Source organism: Orbicella franksi, chromosome 14, assembly GCF_964199315.1.
Source record: "Orbicella franksi chromosome 14, jaOrbFran1.1, whole genome shotgun sequence".
Lineage (NCBI taxonomy): Eukaryota > Metazoa > Cnidaria > Anthozoa > Scleractinia > Merulinidae > Orbicella > Orbicella franksi.
Window position 1 is genome coordinate 9,787,365 of NC_138158.1, and position 22,440 is coordinate 9,809,804.

The 22,440-nt window shown below is 38.3% G+C and overlaps 6 protein-coding genes and 1 pseudogene across 7 annotated transcripts in view; 5 read left to right on the plus strand and 2 right to left on the minus strand.

Moving 5' to 3' along the window:
• LOC145467188 (BTB/POZ domain-containing protein 6-like) overlaps positions 1-22,440 on the minus strand; it is a 248,144-nt gene that overhangs the window by 99,007 nt on the left and 126,697 nt on the right. The gene's annotated exons all lie outside the window — the stretch shown is intronic.
• On the plus strand, positions 67-1,805 carry LOC145468391 (melanocyte-stimulating hormone receptor-like). Its single transcript, XM_081452084.1, has one exon. The coding sequence runs from the start codon at positions 116-118 to the stop codon at positions 1,031-1,033; it is 918 nt and encodes a 305-aa protein (XP_081308210.1). The 5' UTR covers positions 67-115; the 3' UTR covers positions 1,034-1,805.
• LOC145467191 (adenosine receptor A2b-like) lies at positions 4,972-20,324 on the plus strand (annotated as a pseudogene). The gene is made up of 2 exons (XR_014042022.1): positions 4,972-6,487; positions 20,281-20,324. The product of XR_014042022.1 is annotated as an adenosine receptor A2b-like (transcript).
• LOC145468346 (adenosine receptor A2b-like) lies at positions 9,779-11,469 on the minus strand. Its single transcript, XM_081452045.1, has 2 exons — positions 11,072-11,469; positions 9,779-11,024 (listed from the first exon to the last, which is right to left on the minus strand). Exon 2 carries the CDS (start codon positions 10,683-10,685, stop codon positions 9,786-9,788), a length of 900 nt encoding a protein of 299 aa, XP_081308171.1. The 5' UTR covers positions 10,686-11,024; positions 11,072-11,469; the 3' UTR covers positions 9,779-9,785.
• On the plus strand, positions 11,852-13,292 carry LOC145467194 (putative G-protein coupled receptor No9). Its single transcript, XM_081450752.1, has one exon. The coding sequence runs from the start codon at positions 11,894-11,896 to the stop codon at positions 12,698-12,700; it is 807 nt and encodes a 268-aa protein (XP_081306878.1). The 5' UTR covers positions 11,852-11,893; the 3' UTR covers positions 12,701-13,292.
• On the plus strand, positions 13,293-15,182 carry LOC145467190 (melanocyte-stimulating hormone receptor-like). Its single transcript, XM_081450748.1, has one exon. It carries the CDS (start codon positions 13,793-13,795, stop codon positions 14,708-14,710), a length of 918 nt encoding a protein of 305 aa, XP_081306874.1. The 5' UTR covers positions 13,293-13,792; the 3' UTR covers positions 14,711-15,182.
• On the plus strand, positions 18,506-20,821 carry LOC145467192 (adenosine receptor A2b-like). Its single transcript, XM_081450749.1, has one exon. It carries the CDS (start codon positions 19,487-19,489, stop codon positions 20,384-20,386), a length of 900 nt encoding a protein of 299 aa, XP_081306875.1. The 5' UTR covers positions 18,506-19,486; the 3' UTR covers positions 20,387-20,821.

Sequence of the window (22,440 nt, forward strand, 5' to 3'; positions counted from 1 at the left end):
CTAAACTACAGTTTAACAGAAATTACTAAGATCTCGATCATAAAGAGTTAGAGCAAAAAAAAACAGGAAGATAGAACATAAGGCTTTGGTAGAGACACTTTCTTCACAGAAGGTAATGGACAGCAACATCTCTGTACACATTCCTCCCGGATCTTGTTTTCATCTTCCTGATCCAATCTTCGATCAAGTTTCACAACGATTCACTACAAACCTGATAACAGCCATTATCAACATCGTGACTGCCCCAATTGCCGTCATAGTCAACGCTTTGGTTGTCACTGCCATATTTGGCACATCTCGTCTACGGACGCCTTCGAATCTACTGATAGCTTGCTTGGCGCTATCTGGTGTATTTGTCGGCCTCACCGCTCAGCCAGCTTATATAACCTACAGACTCATGGAAAACCAGCATCGTTCAGTTCCTTGTTTTGTGAGAATCATCTATTGCGCTGCCTTCTACGTTTGCTTTGGAGTGTCTTTCATGACTTTAACTGCTGTGAGCTACGAAAGATTTGTAGCTGTTCGAGTGCGTGTTAGATACAACAATCTTTTCTCTTACAGTCGTGTTCTGAAGTACATGCTAGGCATATGGATCGTGAACGTTTTGCTGGCCGCCTTGCAATGGGCTAAAATTAACCACGTGGCAAGAGGTACCCATCACGTAGTTTGGTTAGTTTGCCTTCTTGTTACGGGAATAACTCAAGTGGCTGTGTTGATCATTGTGCGACGAAGTCGTCAACAGGTCCACGGAGACGCAGAAACTGTCGAAAATGTACGGAAGCAAAGAGAAGTTAAAGTTGCATTGCGCATCTCGCTTATAGTGGGGGTTTACTTAATATTGAACTCTCCTGTGCTGTTTGTGACATTTTACCATCAGACGATGGGATATAACTTGAAAACTTATAACTACTATAGTTGGGCAGAAACATTTGCTTTTCTCAATTCGTCTTCGAACCCTGTAATCCTTTTTTGGAAGAATCAACAGGTTCGTCAAAGAATAAAGGATATCTTAAAGAACGTAGTGTGCTGGTGATAGTTAAAGTGCATTGTGCCAGGTTTTTTCAGAGACATGGAACAGTGAAGTGATTTTAATTCTTCAGAGCTGTTTTTCGATCATTGTAAAATTTAATAATTAATCTTCTGAGGAAGGACACCGCGGAAATACGTTTTTGGGGCGCGATACAGTATTTTGCTGGTCAGCGGTACACCTTAACAAAACTACAAAATGCCTGCAACTTTTACATGGTTTTCGCAGCGAGTCTTATCGACAGTGAAAAAGATACAAAACTTAGAGCGCACACCGTAAACTTAGCTTTTAAACTCCGCTCATTTGTTGGATAGTTCTCAGTTAATATTATATATTATGCCAAAGCCAAACTGAACTTGCACACGATGTGAAATTGTTGTTGTTTCGTGAGAGTTCATGCTCGAAAGCGGCGAGCCAGTGGCAATTTACGTTACGATGTGCGCTAAGGCTAAAACTAGGCAGCTTTTGTGTTGCTGTAGCGGTGTTCTGAGGACATCAACTTCTCAAGTTTGTTGAATTGATGAGCTGTGACCACCAATTTCAAGAACAACGGGAGAAAGCCGTGCCCGTACAATATTTCATCCGCGGTGCTGTCGTTTCTTCCGTAGATGTTTGCGCAAGTCTTTTGACTTGCCAAGCCACATGTTGTTCTGAAAGTCATATTGTTCTCTTCCGATGATTATCAGCTCAGAAATTAAGATTGTCATCTCCTTTGGCTTAATCTACAGGAGCTTACTAAATTAACACCTGTGTGTTTTGCTGATTTCCAGGCATATAAAAGAACTCCTTTCCCTTAACAGCCTATTCGAAGCCTAAACAAAATTCGTGCTTATATTGGCACTAAACTACAGTTTAACAGAAATTACTAAGACCTCGATCATAAAGAGTCAGAGCAAAAAAAACAGGAAGATAGAACATAAGGGGATTAACTCATACCCGCGTTTTAATTTGTCAATAAAGGTGAATGTGCCTGGTAAAATGTCCAGAAGTTGTTTTTCAATACATGGAATATTAGAGTTTAAAGAGAGATTTTTCGGCCTCACATCTGTTTTCAGCCCTTCTGACGTAAATTAACTGAAGTAATTATGTTCTCACTGTGTTTTCCTTTTAAACTGACGAATGTTTTAATCAAAATGTGACTTTTGTTGATGTTGTAACTGATGTAAATAAAGAAAGTCAATGTGAATGGAACATAACTCTGGTGGGATAAATATTTCTTTAACATTCGTCTTGTTCTCCTCCAGCTGTTAAATATAACTATTCGCCTTTTAATTTACAACGATTGAATATTTTCCTTCGTCGGCACATATTGTTAAAATAAACAACGGCCGTCGCCACCATATTTTTGTTCTTAATCTCATTACTAATTTATGAAGATTAAACAAAGGATCGAAATCAAGACCGTGAGGGTTTTTGGATATTTGATCTTAGTTACCATAGATTCTTAAGATTTTATTTCTCCCTTTTCTCCTCCGTTTTCGTTTCGATTGAGAAGACATATCAAACACTCAAGACAGTGTTTGACCACATTTCCAAACACCTCTATGGTCGTTAAAAATACTCCGCTGCGCGACGAATTTTTGCCTCTCTTTTGGTATTTGAAAATGTAGTTAAACACGGTCTTTCGTGTTTGACATATTTCTTAACTTGAAGTTGTTATCATGTGGCACCGGTGTGTGAATAAAACAGATATTTTGAATCTTGATCTCGCGGATCTTAGTCGACTCTTTTCAGTGTAAACTGCAGTAGAAACATCACAGGAAACAGTGGTTGTAATCTAAATAAGAAAGAGGAATGGCATGCGCTTGAAGAGTGTCGTTAAATCGGGGCTATAACAAAACTCTACAGCTTTGGCTAATCTTGGTACTTTCAATTTTCCCAGAATTGGCTTAAGAGCAGCTGAGCTATCCATTAACAAAATTTCCAATAGTTAGGTCAGTAACAATGATCATTAGACTTAAATATCGTGTACTTGAATTAATTGCATTGCGCTCTTTAAATGTCTTCTTGTCGAACATGCAACCTCTCTGAATTCTTAGTGGTTACAAACTTGGCCTATGGTGGATGTTCGTCCGTTGTTCTGTCTATAGTACAATTATCGAACAGCAGATAGCAAGACTTCACTGATCACTTATTTTCCCCTACCTATCTAGGCCTCCTTTTTCGTTTTTGCCATAATATTTTCCTAGATACTTTCTTCAAATGGCTTCCCGTTTAAGCCTAAGTGTCGAACAGAAAGTTGAATCGCGGTGTCGTGTCTGTTCAGGAATGTCTGTTAAAGAGTGATTCGATTTTTAGCAAAACTCAAAATCTGAAGTAGCTAAGACTGTTCTTAAAATTCCATGTGGTTGCTAGGCCTCCCCATTCCATAAAAAAGTATGCCTCCAGTCCTCGATAGAAACTGGCAGCTATGGCACTTTCAGTATATATCGCCTTTACATGAAAATTTCTTGTTATTTTTCGTTAGTTTCCAGACTAGATCTGGTGTCCGAGTCTGCCGAGAGCTGGTAAAGAATCCTACCAAGGCCTAGAAGCAAATAAGCTTCTAGCTTTCAGAAGCGCATAGCTTTCAGAAGCATGAACGTTTATGCAATGAACCGCTGATGAATATTTTGTGACACAGTTCGTACCATGCGGACGGTAACACATTTCAGGATACACCTAATGTTCTACACGACCTGTGTCACTTCAAAGGCACTACTCTTTAATATTTTCGTCCCTGCATTGTTGTTTTAAATACATGTGTTTGAATGAATAAAAACTGTAAATTAAATATCAGCCTTTCCTAGATAAAAAAGCAAACAAATAGCACACAATCGACTCCTGTGACCGTTTTATTTACACAAGGGAACTTGTGTAAATAAAACGGTCTAGGTTAATAAGACCTCCGACTAAAAAATTAGTCTATGAGTTCTGAAGATGTATGAAAAAACAGAAACCCAAAATGTAACCGAACGAAAAACGGAGGAGTTCTCAATCCCCGTCAAATTGGCTTGAAAATTTTGTTATTCTACCAAAACAGCGTTAAAAGGAAAACCTATTTGAAAGTCCTCTATTGTTTCTATCTTCCAACAAACGTCACCATATCAGCTGACATATATAAGCTATTTGAAAACCATTTATGACTGTAAGGCAATGGTTTTTATTAAACGTTAAATGAACGCAGTCTAAGCTATCAACTGCGCAAAAGGCGCTCTTTACATTCAGTATTAACTCTCATGCGTCACCCTCGTTATTATAACAGAGTCGAAACAGAGAATTTGGGGATTCAACTCAATTGCCCCGCTTCACTCCAGGATCTTTTATGTCAACTACGACCAAAATAATTATCCTCAAGAAACAGGTGTGAGTAGAGATGTTGTTTTCGCTTGCAGGCAGACCTTCAAGCTAGGGCCTAGTAGCATGATAGAGGTTTGCCTAAAATATTGTTTACTGCAGTGATCAATAGCCATAAAAAGAACTGTTTTCCAGTCAACCCTTTTAATAACAATATTCGAATTCGAAGAAAAACAACAAAGATTCCGGTGTTGTTTCGGTCGCGTTGACCGAACTTTAATCCCGAATTTTTGCAAAATATAAAAATAAGAAGCCATAACCCGTACTGTGAGCGCTTGTCACTACTGTGTTCCGTGTGCAGTTGTAAGAGGCGCGTAAATTCATTGCGACGTTTGTTTTTGTTTTTTGTCTCTTTCCTGCAAATTCATTTGTGTTCTAGGGTTATCAAACGCTGGCGATCGATTTTTATTTTCTTAAGCAAAACTTTGAAAGAACATCACCACTGCCATATGGCAATTTAAGAGCACCGAAACATCCCAAGGACGGGATGTACTGCCCTATATGAATAGTATTTTCACAGCTCTGTTTAATTTACCTAATTAAATAAATAGAGACTGGAAAATTTTAAGGATATTATTGAAGACTTTATTCTAAGAGCAGGTGTAAGAAACCTTTTATCGCAGCAAGCCAGCTTTACGATTTCAGAAGATTGTGCTGTTTCAAAATGATCTGAAAACAACCTCTTTACCTAGAAATGTTCCAAAACAAACAAAAAAATCTTTTGCGCCTAGGTTTTAAAGGCTACTACCACTAGAAAAAACACTATTGAGTGTTGAATCTTTAGGTCTTCCTTCCTCTTCTGTCTTGTTTGTCATTTCGTGTCTCTTTTTCCCCCGCAGTTGACTGTTGCGTCTTTGCGCATACCATATTGCAGACGTCAGTCTGATCGGGAAAGATACGCTTGTAGACTTAAGACAATTTGAAACTGCAAAACGCTCATTACTCAAAGCTTTTAAAAGTTGACACCTGTCTATTCTGGTTTAACAGGCATCATATAGACAAGCGTCTTTCTTTTAAAAGATTCAGTACAACAAATAATAGAACTGGTAGGACTGAACATCGGCGTAAACGAAATTACGTAGGCTTTGACCGCCAAGAAACACAAAATAGTACAAAGTATAATGTTAGAAAAATAGGTTTATTATTATCAGGAATAATTGCATTCACTGGAGAAGGGCTGAGACGTTTTATTCAAAGCTCGAAATGGACACCAACATCTCTGCCGAAGTTCCTCTCTGTTACCATCTTCCCGATCCAACCTTCCATCAATCCACCCAGCGTTACACCATGAACCTGGTAACCGCCATCATCAACATCGTGACAGCCCCATTCGCTGTTATAGTCAACGCTTTGGTTGTCACCGCCATCTTCAGTTACAATCGTCTACGAACTCCTTTGAATCTTTTTATAGCGTGTTTGGCGCTGTCTGATGTTTTTGTCGGCCTTACGGCTCAACCAGGTTATATAACCTACAGACTTATGGAAAACCAGCGTCGTTCAGTTCCTTGTTTTGTGAGAATCGTCTATTGCGCTGCCTTCTACGTTTGCTTTGGAGTGTCTTTCATGACGTTGTGTGCTTTAAGCTCCGAAAGATTCGTGGCGGTTCGATTACGTGTTAGATACAATACGTTCTACTCTTCGAGGCGTGTTGTGAAGTATATGCTGGGCATATGGACTCTGAACATTTTGCTTAACGCGCTGCAATGGGCTAGAATCAACCAAGCAGCGAGAGGTACCCATCTCATTCTTTGGCTTATTCTTCTTCTTGTCTGTGGAGCAACTCAAATTGGCATTTTAGTGATTGTCCGACGGAATCGTCGCCAGCTTCAAGCGCAACTTCCAGCCGCTGAAAATCAACAGAGACAAAGAGAAGTTAAGTTTGCAAAGAGTCTCTCTGTAATCGTTGGAGTATATTTGATTTCGAACTTTCCGGTGCTGTTTGTGACAATTTATCATCAGATCCTGAGACTTGATTTGCAAACCTACACCACTACAGCTGGACAGAGACTTTGGCTTTTCTTAATTCACTCTCAAACCCCGTCATCTGTTTGTTGAAAAACAGACAGATTCGCCAAAAAGTCAAAGATTTCGTGAAGAATAAGTAATTACAACAATAATTTGCTCGTGCTTTGCATTTTCAACCACTATCCAGCTGAACAGTCGCTTAAGCTTTTCTTAATTCATGTTCAACCATTTCAGCCTTTGTCGGAAGAATCGGCAAGTTCGCCAAAGAGTAATAGATATTTTAGAGAAAGTAGCGAACTGGTGAAGATGTAAGCGCATGGCGCCTCTAGAATTGTTTATTTCCTTTTTCTTTTCAAAATTAAGATAAAAGACATTCATAGAACATTTGAGAAATATAGGAGATAACTAATGTAAACTTCCAGTGGCGATGAAGGTGTGCTGTGCAAAGTTCTTAAAGGTGAATTACCTGTACTTATACTTGTTTAAACTGGGGGCGCAAGAATTGTAAATTAACCGAAGCTGTAGTTACAATGTGCCTAGATTTTTTAGACATGAAATACAAAGGTATTTACTTCAGTGAAGCAGTTATGTTCTTCATTTTTTTTTTTTTTTTTTTTTTTTTGTAAGTTAAAGAAATTATAAGTAAGCTGTTGTTGTAGAACTGTGCAAAACTGTTTTGATAACCAACCGGAAAATTTGGATAGGAAATAAACGTAAATGGAGGCATTGACATTTGCATTTTACTCTCTTTGAAGTCCAATTCCAAGGTTATTAAATCAATTTTCGTTTCCAGTTGATGCAAGTTGATTTTTCGGTCGACTCTCTCCTGTCAAATTGAAAATGAAATTTAAGCAGTCATGGGGCTTGGTGCTTAGTAATCCAAACATACTTGTGGCCAACAGTATTTTAACAGCCTAATTAAGTAAATAGAGGCTAGGAAATGTTAAGGATATTACTTTCCACACCCTTAGAACTTAGTTAGAGCTCATTTCTCATTAAGAGCAGGTGTAAGAAACCTTTTAACCCAGCAAGTCATGCAGCCTTACGATTACAGAAGATTTTGATGTTTCAAAATGATCTGGAAAACAACCTCTTACCGAGAAATGTTCCGAAACACCGTACGTTTTATTCCAAAAAATCTTTTGCGCCCAGGTTTTAAAAGCCACTACCATGGCCAGTAGAAAAAACAACACTGAACGTTGAATCCTTAGGTCCTATTTCCTCTTCTTTCCTGTTTGTTGTCTTTTCCTTTGTTCCCCCCCCCCTCCCCCCCCCCCTCCCCCGCACAGTTGACTGTTGACTAAATCATTTTCAACCATTTCATCCTTTGTCGGAAGAATCGGCAAGTTCGCCAAAGAGTAATAGATCTTTTAAAGAAAGTGGCCAACTGGTGAAGGTGAAAGCGTATGGCGTCTATTGTTTATTTTCTTTCGTGTTGTGATAAGTTTTTAAAGGTGAATTAATAAAATTCTTGTACGTTTAAACTGAAGGCCCAAGAATTTAAAATTAACTGAAGCTGTAGGTAAAATATGCCTAGAATTTTGACGACATGGAGCATAAGGATATTTGGTTCAGTGAAGCTGTTATGTTTTCAATTTTTTGTAGGTTAAAAATTACAAGTAAGCTGTTGTGGTGGAACCATAGTTAATATATGGCACTGGTTATGAAGCCTGGCAAACATCAAAGGAGCAAACAAAGATGCCAAGATTTATGCTGGAAGGTCCACGACCGTGTACAATCATTTGTTTTGCGCTCATACACTATGCATGAATTACGTAACCAAAACGTTTCTATTGGTTAGTTCCTTAGTACGGAGTAAACAACTATTGTGTTTTGTGCACAGTCAAGGCCAAAAAAGCGAACAAAAACATACAACGAAGAACTTTGTCGGGTTTCATAACCATTCCCCTCTGTTAACTATGGCGGTACTGTGCAAAACTGTTTTGCGAGCCAACCGAAATTTTTGAACGGGAAAAAAAAAAACGTTCCCTGTTGTATTTCTTCTTACATAACAAGGCTGATCGTGAGTGAATGCGACAAGTAAAAAATGACTGTCGGAAATGGCCTTACTGGACCCAACAAGGAGTAAATACATAACGCGCTTTTTTTACCTTGGACTAAAAATATAGAGTTAACTGCTAATAGAAAACTAAAACATAACTGCTAAATAAATATTGATAAAAAAAAACAACATTTTCATAGCACCCAATTCATTGGTTGTCCATGGCAGTTAACAATAAAAATGTTGAAAGATAAAGGAAAACAATGAAAAATGAATGAAAATGGTTTTAACGCGAAAAAATTATAGAGCTTATATATTAAAAAGGTAAGTTAAAATATCTCTAAGAAACATGAAAAGGAAGCTATTTTCGTGAACACGTTAGCTCGGCAAACACTATCTGACAAGGATCTGCCTCCTGTCGAAAGCAACTTGACTAAAATCTAGCAAATTAACACCTGACCTTTGTATTTACATAATTGTCTTTGAATTTTAATATGAGCCGGTTGAAGCCCCCTTATTTATTGCTAAATAAACGGGCAGCTTCGGTTTCGTATTTACTAGGTAGCAAGCGAAACAGTGCTCAAAGAATAGTTTGAATTTTATTGGGTATGCGAAGTTGTCCTCTTTTCCGAAAAAAAGTCACCAGACAAAAAAAATATACACAAAAAAGTGCTACAGGTAGAAGAAGATAGCTGCCGCCGAGCGCTTACTGAAGACATGGAAACATGTATTCTATGAGCGTATTGTCTAAAATTCGGTTTTTAGCGTTTTAACACTGCATTCAAGAAAGTTTACAAAGTTCTATTTTGTAATTTAAAATTAATGGCAAAAGGCAAAACGAACATACCTAAGATGAACCTGGAAACTCTACTGGATGATAGATGCCGTAGCTGCGATCTATGCAATATTTAATTTTAACGCTTAAATGTCATTCATCAAAGAACGGAGGCCTAGCCTTAACACTCAGAGTCACTCCATCAGTGCTAGACTCTTTGTTTAGCTTGGAGCATATTTTTGTTAACTTTCTTTTTAATGAACTATTGTTTTTCTTGTATTTATAGAATATTCATACTGTTTTTTTTTTTACTTGATAATGACGTTCGAGAACGTCAAAACGTTGTGTATTTTTTAACCGTTTAAAAAATTTCTTAAATGTTTTTAAGAAAAGTTTTTTCGCAAATTTTTTATAGCTAAATGTCTTATTTTAATGATACTTGTAAATAGACAAAAAAAAATTAAATTACTATTGGGTTATGAACAATACCATAGGAAGGAACTACAGAGAACTACAATTTGAATGTTTTCGGTTTAATATTTCCGTCATCCACAGATCTACAAGTTTATATTATAATCCAATTTCGTCAAAGCTCGTGTCCGAAATTACTGAATGAGTTGGACTAAACTAAACAGTTAGTTACAAAACGTAAGCATATAATTTTTTTTTTTTCTAATTTCCTATTTCTTCAAGAGATCTTTGACTTTTTGACGAATCTGTCTGTTTTTCAACAAACAGATGACGGGGTTTGAGAGTGAATTAAGAAAAGCGAAAGTCTCTGTCCAGCTGTAATGGTTGTAAGTTTTTAAGTCACGACATAATATCTGATGATAGAAAGTTACAAAAAGTACCGGAAAGTTCAAAATTAAATAAAATGCAACGATGAAAGCGATGCTTTTAGCAAGCTTGACTTCCCTTTGCCTCTGAAGATTTGCAGCGGCTTGGAGTTGCACCTGAAGCTGTCGACGATTCCTTCGTACTATGACTACAACGCCGAACTGAGTCGCTCCAGATACAAGGAGACAAATAAGCCAGACAACGAGGTGGGTACCTCTCGCTGCTCGGTTAATTTTAGCCCATTGTAATGCGGCCAACAAAATGTTTATCGTCCATATGCCCAGCATATACTTCAAGACACGACTGTAAGAGAAAAGAGTGTTGTATCTAACATGTAGTCGAACAGCTACGAATCTCTCGTAGCTTACCGCGGCTAAAGTCATGAAAGACACTCCAAAGCAAACGTAGAAGGAAGCGCCATAGACGACCATCACAAAACAAGGAACTGAACGACGCTGGTTTTCCATGAGTCTGTAAGTTATATAACTTGTTTGAGCCGTGAGGCCGACAAAAACATCAGACAGCGCCAAGCAAGCTATTAACAGATTCGAAGGCGTCCGAAGACGGGACGTGCTAAAGATGGCGATGACAACCAAAAGGTTAACTGCGACGGCGAGTGGGGCTGTAATTATGTTGACGATGGCGGTTACCAGGTTCATGGTGTAACGTTGGGAAGCTTGATGGAAGCTTGGATCAGGAAGATGGAAACAGTAAGAGCCATTGATAGAGATGTTGTCATCCATTTGGCGAGGCGTGCACCCTTTACTGTCTTTTTCTGATTAAGGAGCAAAAGCTTTCCGCCTTAAAAATGTCGACAGTTATTCACGAGGATACCGTAATAGTTAAACAAGGAAAAAGTGCTAGTAATTTATTCCACTTTTGGAATAAATTTTGGTCATCTGGCTACTTTTGCAGATCGTTGAGAGGTCAGTAAATTTGGATCCTTGGTAACGTTAAAAAGAATGGCGGCATATGCCATACTCAAATTTTGTGTTTATTTAACTAGCGTGAGACTTCGCTCATATATTTACTGAGACATACATGAAATTTTTTTTTTTTTCAGCCGCCTTTTGTTTACGTTGCTGACATTTCTTTGTCTCTATCCAATTCATGGGCTGTTACAGGAAACTTATTTTTTTTCCGGGGAGATAGCTGGTGGGAGTTATTCCCTTATGTAGGTGTGTGCGGGCCCAAAGGGTATGGTTTGTTAGCCGTTTTGGTCAGAAATACGGTATCGATTTTGGCCATTTCGGTCTCAATTAGGGTATGGTTTTTGCACTCTAGTCTTAATTGATTGTGTTTTATTTATAAGAAGCTATCCCACCTAATAAAAGCATATAAACATTGCCTTTAACATTAGTCTGAACCAGGGTATTGATTTAAGGGTCAGGTCTTAATTAGGGTATCGAATTTTTGGTCAGGTCATAAAAAGAGTAGTGAAAATCTCAGATTTTGGTCATAAGTAGGGGAGGGGTTTTTGGGAAGCAGGTCGCACACCCCCACCCAATTTTTCCAGTAGTAACACCTCCGGACTTATTCTTATATTGTCTTGTTTCCTTGGACCGTTTCTTAGTAAAAAAGAAATTAAACCCTAACTGGGTAACCTTTGAACTTAAATTAATTAAGGAAACTCCTAGGCCAGCTTTAGATCACCGACCGACTGTTTGAACTGTTTCCAATTTGTCTAGCTAGAAATGGATGATAATGAATAAATGTATTAGTTGTCAATGAAACAGTATGAAGCTTTGATGAATCTGTGAGAAAGCCTGCGTTATCTTGCACAGCGTGTTTACCCAGTAGTGTAATAAAAAACATAGCATTGTCTTTTTTTACTTTGTTAATATAAATTAAATTTCGCTTTGGAAAACATATGAAACACGTTCTTAGATATCCTCGAAGCACACTTTCCTAAGCATTGAAGCTCAAGGTCGATGCACATGTCTTAGCGGTTATGGCGGACAACGCTTCGACGGATTCCCTGGCAAGTGGGCCATCTTGTTACCATCTTCCCGATCCATCGTTCGACAAAGTCTCTGAGCGATACACGATGAATCTTGCCACAGCTATCATAAATATAACGGGCGCCCCTTTTGCCGCTGTTTTCAACGTTTTGATTGTTTATGCCATCGTGTCCCGTCTGCGAACACCGTCAAATCTTCTGATCGCATGTCTGGCGCTATCCGACGTATTGGTCGGTCTTGCAGTTCAACCCGGTTATATCACTTACAGACTCATGGAAAACCAGCTTCGTTCAGTTCCCTGCTTTGTGAGGGTTGTGTATGCTAATGCGTTCTATCTTTGTTGTGGAGTGTCCTTTATGACACTCGCAGCCGTCAGCTATGAACGATTCGTAGCAGTCCGGCTTCAAGCAAGGTACAATGATGTATTCTCATCAAAAAGAGTCTTAAAGTACATGGCGGCGATCTGGATTGTGAATATCATATTAACAAGTCTACAATGGGCGGGAATAAACCGAGTATCAAGAGGCATGCATCTGATCGCGTGGTTTATCTGCCTTCTTGTCGCTGGTACGGCAAACATTGGAATCGTTTTGACTCTGCTTTGGAATCGTCGCCGAATACAGCCCCACCACGTACAGCTACGCGAACAGATCCGTAGGCGAAGAGAAACAAAGCTAACAAGAACCATCGCGTTTATTGTTGGGGTCTACTTGATGTTAAACATGCCCGTTTTGTTTGTCACAATTTATCACCAGATTCTAAGGCAGGATATCAAGACTTATAACCACTACAGTTGAACAGAAACTCTTGCTTTTCTCAACTCGTGTACGAATCCTTTGATCTGCGTTTGGAAGAGCCGACAAATCCGTCAGGCAGTTATCGCGATTCTGGAAGGAATTTTTTGTCGCTAAATGTAAGATCCATAGAAAAGAACACACGAAATTTAATTGCGGGATGTGTCAGAGCGTCCAAAATTGCTGTCCTAAAAGTAGTCCGTGACAATAAGTACCCTCCTAGATCATCATGCGAGAAGCTAAAAAACCAAAATGCTATAAAATATCTTGATGTTATATGCCAAGGTAATTTTATTGTTAGCAAAACATTTAGAACCATCGTGAGTGACTGTGAATATGAATTCATGAGGCTCGAGCCATATGTTTTTTGTTTGTTAGCTTGTTTTGTATATTAGGCGACTTATTTCAACCTGAACAGAATAAAAGTTTGGAAAATATAGGTATGTAATCCAATTGCCGTATTTAACTCAGGAAAAAAAGAGTGAAGGATTTCACAAATATTGCCATGGCAACTTTGTGAATTTTCACTTTTTATAACTACTCATGGCCTATTTTTTATTGATATTATTATTATTATGATGTTTTACTTCTTTACTTGAATCTACACACCCATAGGACTTCTTCGATTTGAACAATTCTTTAGACTTCTTCTCATTAACAAAGGTGCTGTGACCACCAATTTCAAGAACAGCGGGAGAAAGCCGTGCCCGTACAATATTTCATCCGCGGTGCTGTCGTTTCTTCCGTAGATGTTTGCGCAAGTCTTTTGACGTGCCAAGCCACATGTTGTTCTGAAAGTCATATTGTTCTCTTCCGATGATTATCAGTTCAGAAATTAAGATTGTCATCTCCTTTGGCTTAATCTACAGGAGCTTACTAAATTAACACCTGTGTGTTTTGCTGATTTCCAGGCATATAAAAGAACTCCTTTCCCTTAACAGCCTATTCGAAGCCTAAACAAAATTCGTGCTTATATTGGCACTAAACTACAGTTTAACAGAAATTACTAAGACCTCGATCGTAAAGAGTCAGAGCAAAAAAAGCAGGAAGATAGAACATAAGGCTTTGTTAGAGACACTTTCTTCACAGAAGGTAATGGACAGCAACATCTCTGTACACATTCCTCCCGGATCTTGTTTTCATCTTCCTGATCCAATCTTCGATCAAGTTTCACAACGATTCACTACAAACCTGATAACAGCCATTATCAACATCGTGACTGCCCCAATTGCCGTCATAGTCAACGCTTTGGTTGTCACTACCATATTTGGCACATCTCGTCTACGGACGCCTTCGAATCTACTGATAGCTTGCTTGGCGCTATCTGATGTATTTGTCGGCCTCACCGCCCAGCCAGGTTATATAACCTACAGACTCATGGAAAACCAGCATCGTTCAGTTCCTTGTTTTGTGAGAATCATCTATTGCGCTGCCTTCTACGTTTGCTTTGGAGTGTCTTTCATGACTTTAACTGCTGTGAGCTACGAAAGATTTGTAGCTGTTCGAGTGCGTGTTAGATACAACAATCTTTTCTCTTACAGTCGTGTTCTGAAGTACATGCTAGGCATATGGATCGTGAACGTTTTGCTGGCCGCCTTGCAATGGGCTAAAATTAACCACGTGGCAAGAGGTACCCATCACGTAGTTTGGTTAGTTTGCCTTCTTGTTACGGGAATAACTCAAGTGGCTGTGTTGATCATTGTGCGACGAAGTCGTCAACAGGTCCACGGAGACGCAGAAACTATCGAAAATGTACGGAAGCAAAGAGAAGTTAAAGTTGCATTGCGCATCTCGCTTATAGTGGGGGTTTACTTAATATTGAACTCTCCTGTGCTGTTTGTGACATTTTACCATCAGACGATGGGATATAACTTGAAAACTTATAACTACTATAGTTGGGCAGAAACATTTGCTTTTCTCAATTCGTCTTCGAACCCTGTAATCCTTTTTTGGAAGAATCAACAGGTTCGTCAAAGAATAAAGGATATCTTAAAGAACGTAGTGTGCTGGTGATAGTTAAAGTGCATTGTGCCAGGTTTTTTCAGAGACATGGAACAGTGAAGTGATTTTAATTCTTCAGAGCTGTTTTTCGATCATTGTAAAATTTAATAATTAATCTTCTGAGGAAGGACACCGCGGAAATACGTTTTTGGGGCGCGATACAGTATTTTGCTGGTCAGCGGTACACCTTAACAAAACTACAAAATGCCTGCAACTTTTACATGGTTTTCGCAGCGAGTCTTGTCGACAGTCAAAAAGATACAAAACTTAGAGCGCACACTGTAAACTTAGCTTTTAAACTCCGCTCATTTGTTGGATAGTTCTCAGTTAATATTATATATTATGCCAAAGCCAAACTGAACTTACACACGGTGTGAAATTGTTGTTGTTTCGTGAGAGTTCATGCTCGAAAGCGGCGAGCCAGTGGCAATTTACGTTACGATGTGCGCTAAGGCTAAAACTAGGCAGCTTTTGTGTTGCTGTAGCGGTGTTCTGAGGACATCAACTCAAGTTTGTTGAATTGATGAGCTGTAACCACCAATTTCAAGAACAGCGGGAGAAAGCCGTGCCCGTATAATATTTCATCCGCGGTGCTGTCGTTTCTTCCGTAGATGTTTGCGCAAGTCTTTTGACTTGCCAAGCCACATGTTGTTCTGAAAGTCATATTGTTCTCTTCCGATAATTATCAGTTCAGAAATTAAGATTGTCATCTCCTTTGGCTTAATCTACAGGAGCTTACTAAATTAACACCTGTGTGGTTTGCTAATTTCCAGGCATATAAAAGAACTCCTTTCCCTTAACAGCCTGAGCCTATTCGAAGCGTAAACAAAATTCGTGCTTATATTGGCGCTAAACTACAGTTTAACAGAAATTACTAAGACCTCGATCATAAAGAGTCAGAGCAAAAAAAACAGGAAGATAGAACATAAGGGGATTAACTCATACCCGCGTTTTAATTTGTCAATAAAGGTGAATGTGCCTGGTAAAATGTCGAGAAGTTGTTTTTCAATACATAGAATATTAGAGTTTAAAGAGAGATTTTGCGGCCTCACAGCTGTTTTCAGCCTTTCTGATGTAAATTAACTGAAGTAATTATGTTCCCACTGTGTTTTCCTTTTAAAATGACGAATGCTTTAATCAAAATGTGACTTTTGTTGATGTTGTAAACTGATGTAAATAAAGAAAGTCAATGTGAATGGAACATAACTCTGGTGGGATAAATATTTCTTTAATATTCGTCTTGTTCTCCTCCAGCTATTAAATATAACTATTTGCCTTTTAATTTACAACGATTGAATATCTTCCTTCATCTGCACATATTGTGAAAATAAACAACGGCCGTCGCCACCATATTTTTGTTCTTAATCTCATTACTAATTTATGAAGATTAAACAAAGGACCGAAATCAAGACCGTGAGGGTTTTTGGATATTTGATCTTAGTTACCATAGATTTTTAAGATTTTATTTCTCCCTTTTCTCCTCCGTTTTTGTTTCGATTGAGAAGACATATCAAACACTCAAGACAGTGTTTGACCACATTTCCAAACACCTCAATGGTCGTTAAAAATACTCCGCTGCGCGAAGAGTTTTTGCCTCTCTTTTTGGTATTTGAAAATGTAGTTAAACACGGTCTTTCGTGTTTGATATATTTCTTGACTTGAAGTTGTTATTATGTGGCACCGGTGTGTGAATAAAACAGATATTTTGAATCTTGATCTCGCGGATCTTAGTCGACTCTTTTCAGTGTAAACTGCAGTAGAAACACCACAGGAAACTGTGGTTGTAATCTAAATAAGAAAGAGGAATGGCATGCGCTTGAAGAGTGTCGTTAAATCGGGGCTATAACAAAACTCTCCAGCTTTGGCTAATCTTGGCGCTTTCAATTTTCCCAGAATTGGCTTAAGAGCAGCTGAGCTATCCATTAACAAAATTTCCAATAGTTAGGTCAGTAACAATGATCATTAGACTTAAATATCGTGTACTTGAATTAATTGCATTGCGCTCTTTAAATGTCTTCTTGTCGAACATGCAAACTCTCTGAATTCTTAGTGGTTACAAACTTGGCCTGTGGTGGATGTTCGTCCGTTGTTCTATCTATAGTATAATTATCGGACAGCAGATAGCAAGACTTCACTGATCGCTTATTTGCCCCTACCTATCTAGGCCTCCTTTTTCGTTTTTGCCATAATATTTTCCTAGATACTTTCTTCAAATGGCTTCCCGTTTAAGCTAAAGTGTCGAACAGAAAGTTGAATCGCGGTGTCGTGTCTGTTCAAGAATGTCTGTTAAAGAGTGATTCGATTTTTAGCAAAACTCAAAATCTGAAGTAGCTAAGACTGTTCTTAAAATTCCATGTGGTTGCTAGGTCTCCCCATTCCATAAAAAAGTATGCCTCCAGTACTCGATAGAAACTCGCAGCTATGGCACTTTCAGTATATAGCCTTTACATGAAAATTTCTTGTTATTTTTCGTTAGTTTCCAGACTAGATCTGGTGTCCGAGTCTGCGGAGAGCTGGTAAAGAATCCTACCAAGGCCTAGAAGCAAATAAGCTTCTAGCTTTCAGAAGCGCATAGCTTTCAGAAGCATGAACGTTTATGCAATGAACCGCTGATTAATATTTTGTGACACAGTTCGTACCATGCGGACGGTAACACATTTCAGGATATACCTAATGTTCTACATGACTCGTGTCACTTCAAAGGCACTACTCTTTAATATTTTCGTCCCTGCATTGTTGTTTTAAATGCATGTGTTTGAATGAATAAAAACTGTAAATTAAATATCAGCCTTTCCTAGATAAAAAAGCAAACAAATAGCACACAATCGACTCCTGTGACCGTTTTATTTACACAAGGGAACTTGTGTAAATAAAACGGTCTAGGTTAATAAGACCTCCGACTAAAAAATTAGTCTGTGAGTTCTGAAGATGTATGAAAAAACAGAAACCCAAAATGTAACCCGAACGAAAAACGGAGTTCTCAATCCCCGTCAAATTGGCTTGAAAAATTTGTTATTCTACCAAAACAGCGTTAAAAGGAAAACCTATTTGAAAGTCCTCTATTGTTTCTATCTTCCAACAAACGTCACCATATCAGCTGACATATATAAGCTATTTGAAAACCATTTATGACTGTAAGGCAATGGTTTTTATTAAACGTTAAATGAACGCAGTCTAAGCTATCAACTGCGCAAAAGGCGCTCTTTACATTCAGTATTAACTCTCATGCGTCACCCTCGTTATTATAACAGAGTCGAAACAGAGAATTTGGGGATTCAACTCAATTGCCCCGCTTCACTCCAGGATCTTTTATGTCAACTACGACCAAAATAATTATCCTCAAGAAACAGGTGTGAGTAGAGATGTTGTTTTCGCTTACAGGCAGACCTTCAAGCTAGGGCCCAGTAGCATGATGGGTGTTTGCCTAAAATATTGTTTACTGCAGTGATCAATAGCCATAAAAAGAACTGGTTTCCAGTAAACCCTTTTGATAACAATATTCAAATTCGAAGAAAAACAACAAAGATTCCGGTGTTGTTTGGGTCGCGTTGACCGAACTTTAATCCCGAATTTTTGCAAAAAATAAAAATAAGAAGCCATAGCCCGTACTGTGAGCGCTTGTCACTACTGTGTTCCGTGTGCAGTTGTAAGAGGCGCGTAAATTCATTGCGACGTTTGTTTTTGTTTTTTGTCTCTTTCCTGCAAATTCATTTGTGTTCTAGGGTTATCAAACGCTGGCGATCGATTTTTATTTTCTTAAGCAAGACTTTGAAAGAACATCACCACTGCCATATGGCAATTTAAGAGCAGCGAAACACCCCAAGGGCGGGATGTACTGCCCTATATGAATTATAAAGATATGTGCAGGGTATGGTTTTTGAGCTATTCTTTAACATTTTCGTCTTCAATGGCGGCATTTTACCCTTTTTAGAGTACAATCCCAAGGTTATTAAATTAATGTCGTTTCTAGTTGATGAAAGTTGATTTTTCTGTCGACTATCTCCTGTCAAAATGAAATTTAGGCTGTCATGGAACCCGGCCCTAGTAATCCAAACATGCTTGTGGCCAATAGTATTTTCACAGCTCCGTTTAATTTACCTAATTAAATAAATAGAGACTAAGAAATTTTAAGGATATTAACATTTATTTGAAGACTTTATTCTAAGAGCAGGTGTAAGAAACCTTTCATCGCAGCAAGCCAGCTTTACGATTTCAGAAGATTGTGCTGTTTCAAAATGATCTGAAAACAACCTCTTTACCTAGAAATGTTCCGAAACACCATTTTCTTCCAAAAAAATCTTTTGCGCCTAGGTTTTAAAGGCCATTAGCAATAGAAAAAACACTACTGAGTGTTGAATCTTTAGGTCTTCCTTCCTCTTCTGCATGTCTTGTTTGTCATTTCGCGTCTCTTTTTCCGCCGCAGTTGACTGTTTCGTCATTGCGCATACCGTATTGCAGACGTCAGTCTGATCGGGAAAGATACGCTTGTAGACTTGAGACAATTTGAAACTGCAAAACGCTCATTACTCAAAGCTTTTAAAAGTTGACACCTGTCTATTCTGGTTTAACAGGCATATAGACAATCGCCTTTCTTTTAAAAGATTAATTCAGTACAACAAATAATAGAACTGGTAGGACTGAACATCGGCGTAAAAGAAATTACGTAGCCTTTGACCGCCAAGAAACACAAAATAGTACAAAGTATAATGTTAGAAAAATAGGTTCAATATTATCAGGAATAATTGCATTCACTGGAGAAGGGCTGAGACGTTTTATTCAAAGCTCGAAATGGACACCAACATCTCTGCCGAAGTTCCTCTCTGTTACCATCTTCCCGATCCAACCTTCCATCAATCCACCCAGCGTTACACCATGAACCTGGTAACCGCCATCATCAACATCGTGACAGCCCCATTCGCTGTTATAGTCAACGCTTTGGTTGTCACTGCCATCTTCAGTTGCAATCGTCTACGAACTCCTTTGAATCTTTTTATTGCGTGTTTGGCGCTGTCTGATGTTTTTGTCGGCCTTACGGCTCAACCAGGTTATATAACCTACAGACTTATGGAAAACCAGCGTCGTTCAGTTCCTTGTTTTGTGAGAATCGTCTATTGCGCTGCCTTCTACGTTTGCTTCGGAGTGTCTTTCATGACGTTATGTGCTGTAAGCTACGAAAGATTTGTGGCGGTTCGATTACGTGTTAGATACAATACGTTCTACTCTTCGAAGCGTGTTGTGAAGTATATGCTGGGCATATGGACTCTGAACATTTTGCTTGCCGCGCTGCAATGGGCTAGAATCAACCAAGCAGCGAGAGGTACCCATCTCATTCTTTGGCTTATCCTTCTTCTTGTCTGTGGAGCAACTCAAATTTGCATTTTAGTGATTGTCCGACGGAATCGTCGCCAGCTCCAAGCGCAACTTCCAGCCGCTGAAAATCAACAGAGACAAAGAGAAGTTAAGCTTACAAAGAGTCTCTCTGTAATCGTTGGAGTATATTTGATTTCGAACTTTCCGGTGCTGTTTGTGACAATTTATCATCAGATCCTGAGACTTGATTTGCAAACCTACAACCACTACAGCTGGACAGAGACTTTGGCTTTTCTTAATTCACTCTCAAACCCCGTCATCTGTTTGTTGAAAAACAGACAGATTCGCCAAAAAGTCAAAGATTTCGTGAAGAAATAAGTAATTACAACAATAATTTGCTCGTGTTTTGCATTTTCAACCACTATCCAGCTGAACAGTCGCTTAAGCTTTTCTTAATTCATGTTCAACCATTTCAGCCTTTGTCGGAAGAATCGGCAAGTTCGCCAAAGAGTAATAGATATTTTAGAGAAAATAGCGAACTGGTGAAGATGTAAGCGCATGGCGCCTCTAGAATTGTTTATTTCCTTTTTCTTTTCAAAATTAAAATAAAAGACATTCATAGAACATTTGAGAAATATAGGAGATAACTAATGTAAACTTCCAGTGGCGATGAAGGTGTGCTGTGCAAAGTTCTTAAAGGTGAATTACCTGTACTTATACTTGTTTAAACTGAGGGCGCAAGAATTGTAAATTAACCGAAGCTGTAGTTACAATGTGCCTAGATTTTTTAAGACATGGAATACAAAGGTATTTACTTCAGTGAAGCAGTTATGTTCTTCATTTTTTTTTTTTTTTTTTTTTTTTGTAAGTTAAAAAATTATAAGTAAGCTGTTGTTGTAGAACTGTGCAAAACTGTTTTGATAACCAACCGGAAAATTTAGATAGGAAATAAACGTAACTGGAGGCATTGACATTTGTATTTTACTCTCTTTGAAGTCCAATTCCAAAGTTATTAAATCAATTTTCGTTTCCAGTTGATGCAAGTTGATTTTTCGGTCGACTCTCTCCTATTAAATTGAAAATGAAATTTAAGCAGTCATGGGGCTTGGTGCTTAGTAATCCAAACATACTTGTGGCCAACAGTATTTTAACAGCCTAATTAAGTAAATAGAGGCTAGGAAATGTTAAGGATATTACTTTCCACACCCTTAGAACTTAGTTAGAACTCATTTCTCATTGAGGGCAGGTGTGAAAAACCTTTTAACCCAGCAAGTCATACAGCCTTACGATTACAGAAGATTTTGATGTTTCAAAATGATCTGGAAAACAACCTCTTACCGAGAAATGTTCCGAAACACCGTACGTTTTATTCCAAAAAATCTTTTGCGCCTAGGTTTTAAAAGCCACTACCATGGCCAGTAGAAAAAACAGCACTGAACGTTGAATCCTTAGGTCCTATTTCCTCTTCTGTCCTGTTTGTTGTCTTTTCGTTCGAACTTTGTCGGGTTTCATAACCATTCCCCTCTGTTAACTATGGCGGTACTGTGCAAAACTGTTTTGCGAGCCAACCGAAATTTTTGAACGGGAAAAAAAAAAACGTTCCCTGTTGTATTTCTTCTTACATAACAAGGCTGATCGTGAGTGAATGCGACAAGTAAAAAATGACCGTCGGAAATGGCCTTACTGGACCCAACAAGGAGTAAATACATAACGCGCTTTTTTTACCTTGGACTAAAAATATAGAGTTAACTGCTAATAGAAAACTAAAACATAACTGCTAAATAAATATTGATAAAAAAAAACAACATTTTCATAGCACCCAATTCATTGGTTGTTCATGGCAGTTAACAATAAAAATGTTGAAAGATAAAGGAAAACAATGAAAAATGAATGAAAATGGTTTTAACGCGAAAAAATTATAGAGCTTATATATTAAAAAGGTAAGTTAAAATATCTCTAAGAAACATGAAAAGGAAGCTATTTTCGTGAACACGTTAGCTCGGCAAACACTATCTGACAAGGATCTGCCTCCTGTCGAAAGCAACTTGACTAAAATCTAGCAAATTAACACCTGACCTTTGTATTTACATAATTGTCTTTGAATTTTAATATGAGCCGGTTGAAGCCCCCTTATTTATTGCTAAATAAACGGGCAGCTTCGGTTTCGTATTTACTAGGTAACAAGCGAAACAGTGCTCAAAGAATAGTTTGAATTTTATTGGGTATGCGAAGTTGTCCTCTTTTCCGAAAAAAAGTCACCAGACAAAAAAAATATACACAAAAAAGTGCTACAGGTAGAAGAAGATAGCTGCCGCCGAGCGCTTACTGAAGACATGGAAACATGTATTCTATTAGCGTATTGTCTAAAATTCGGTTTTTAGCGTTTTAACACTGCATTCAAGAAAGTTTACAAAGTTCTATTTTGTAATTTA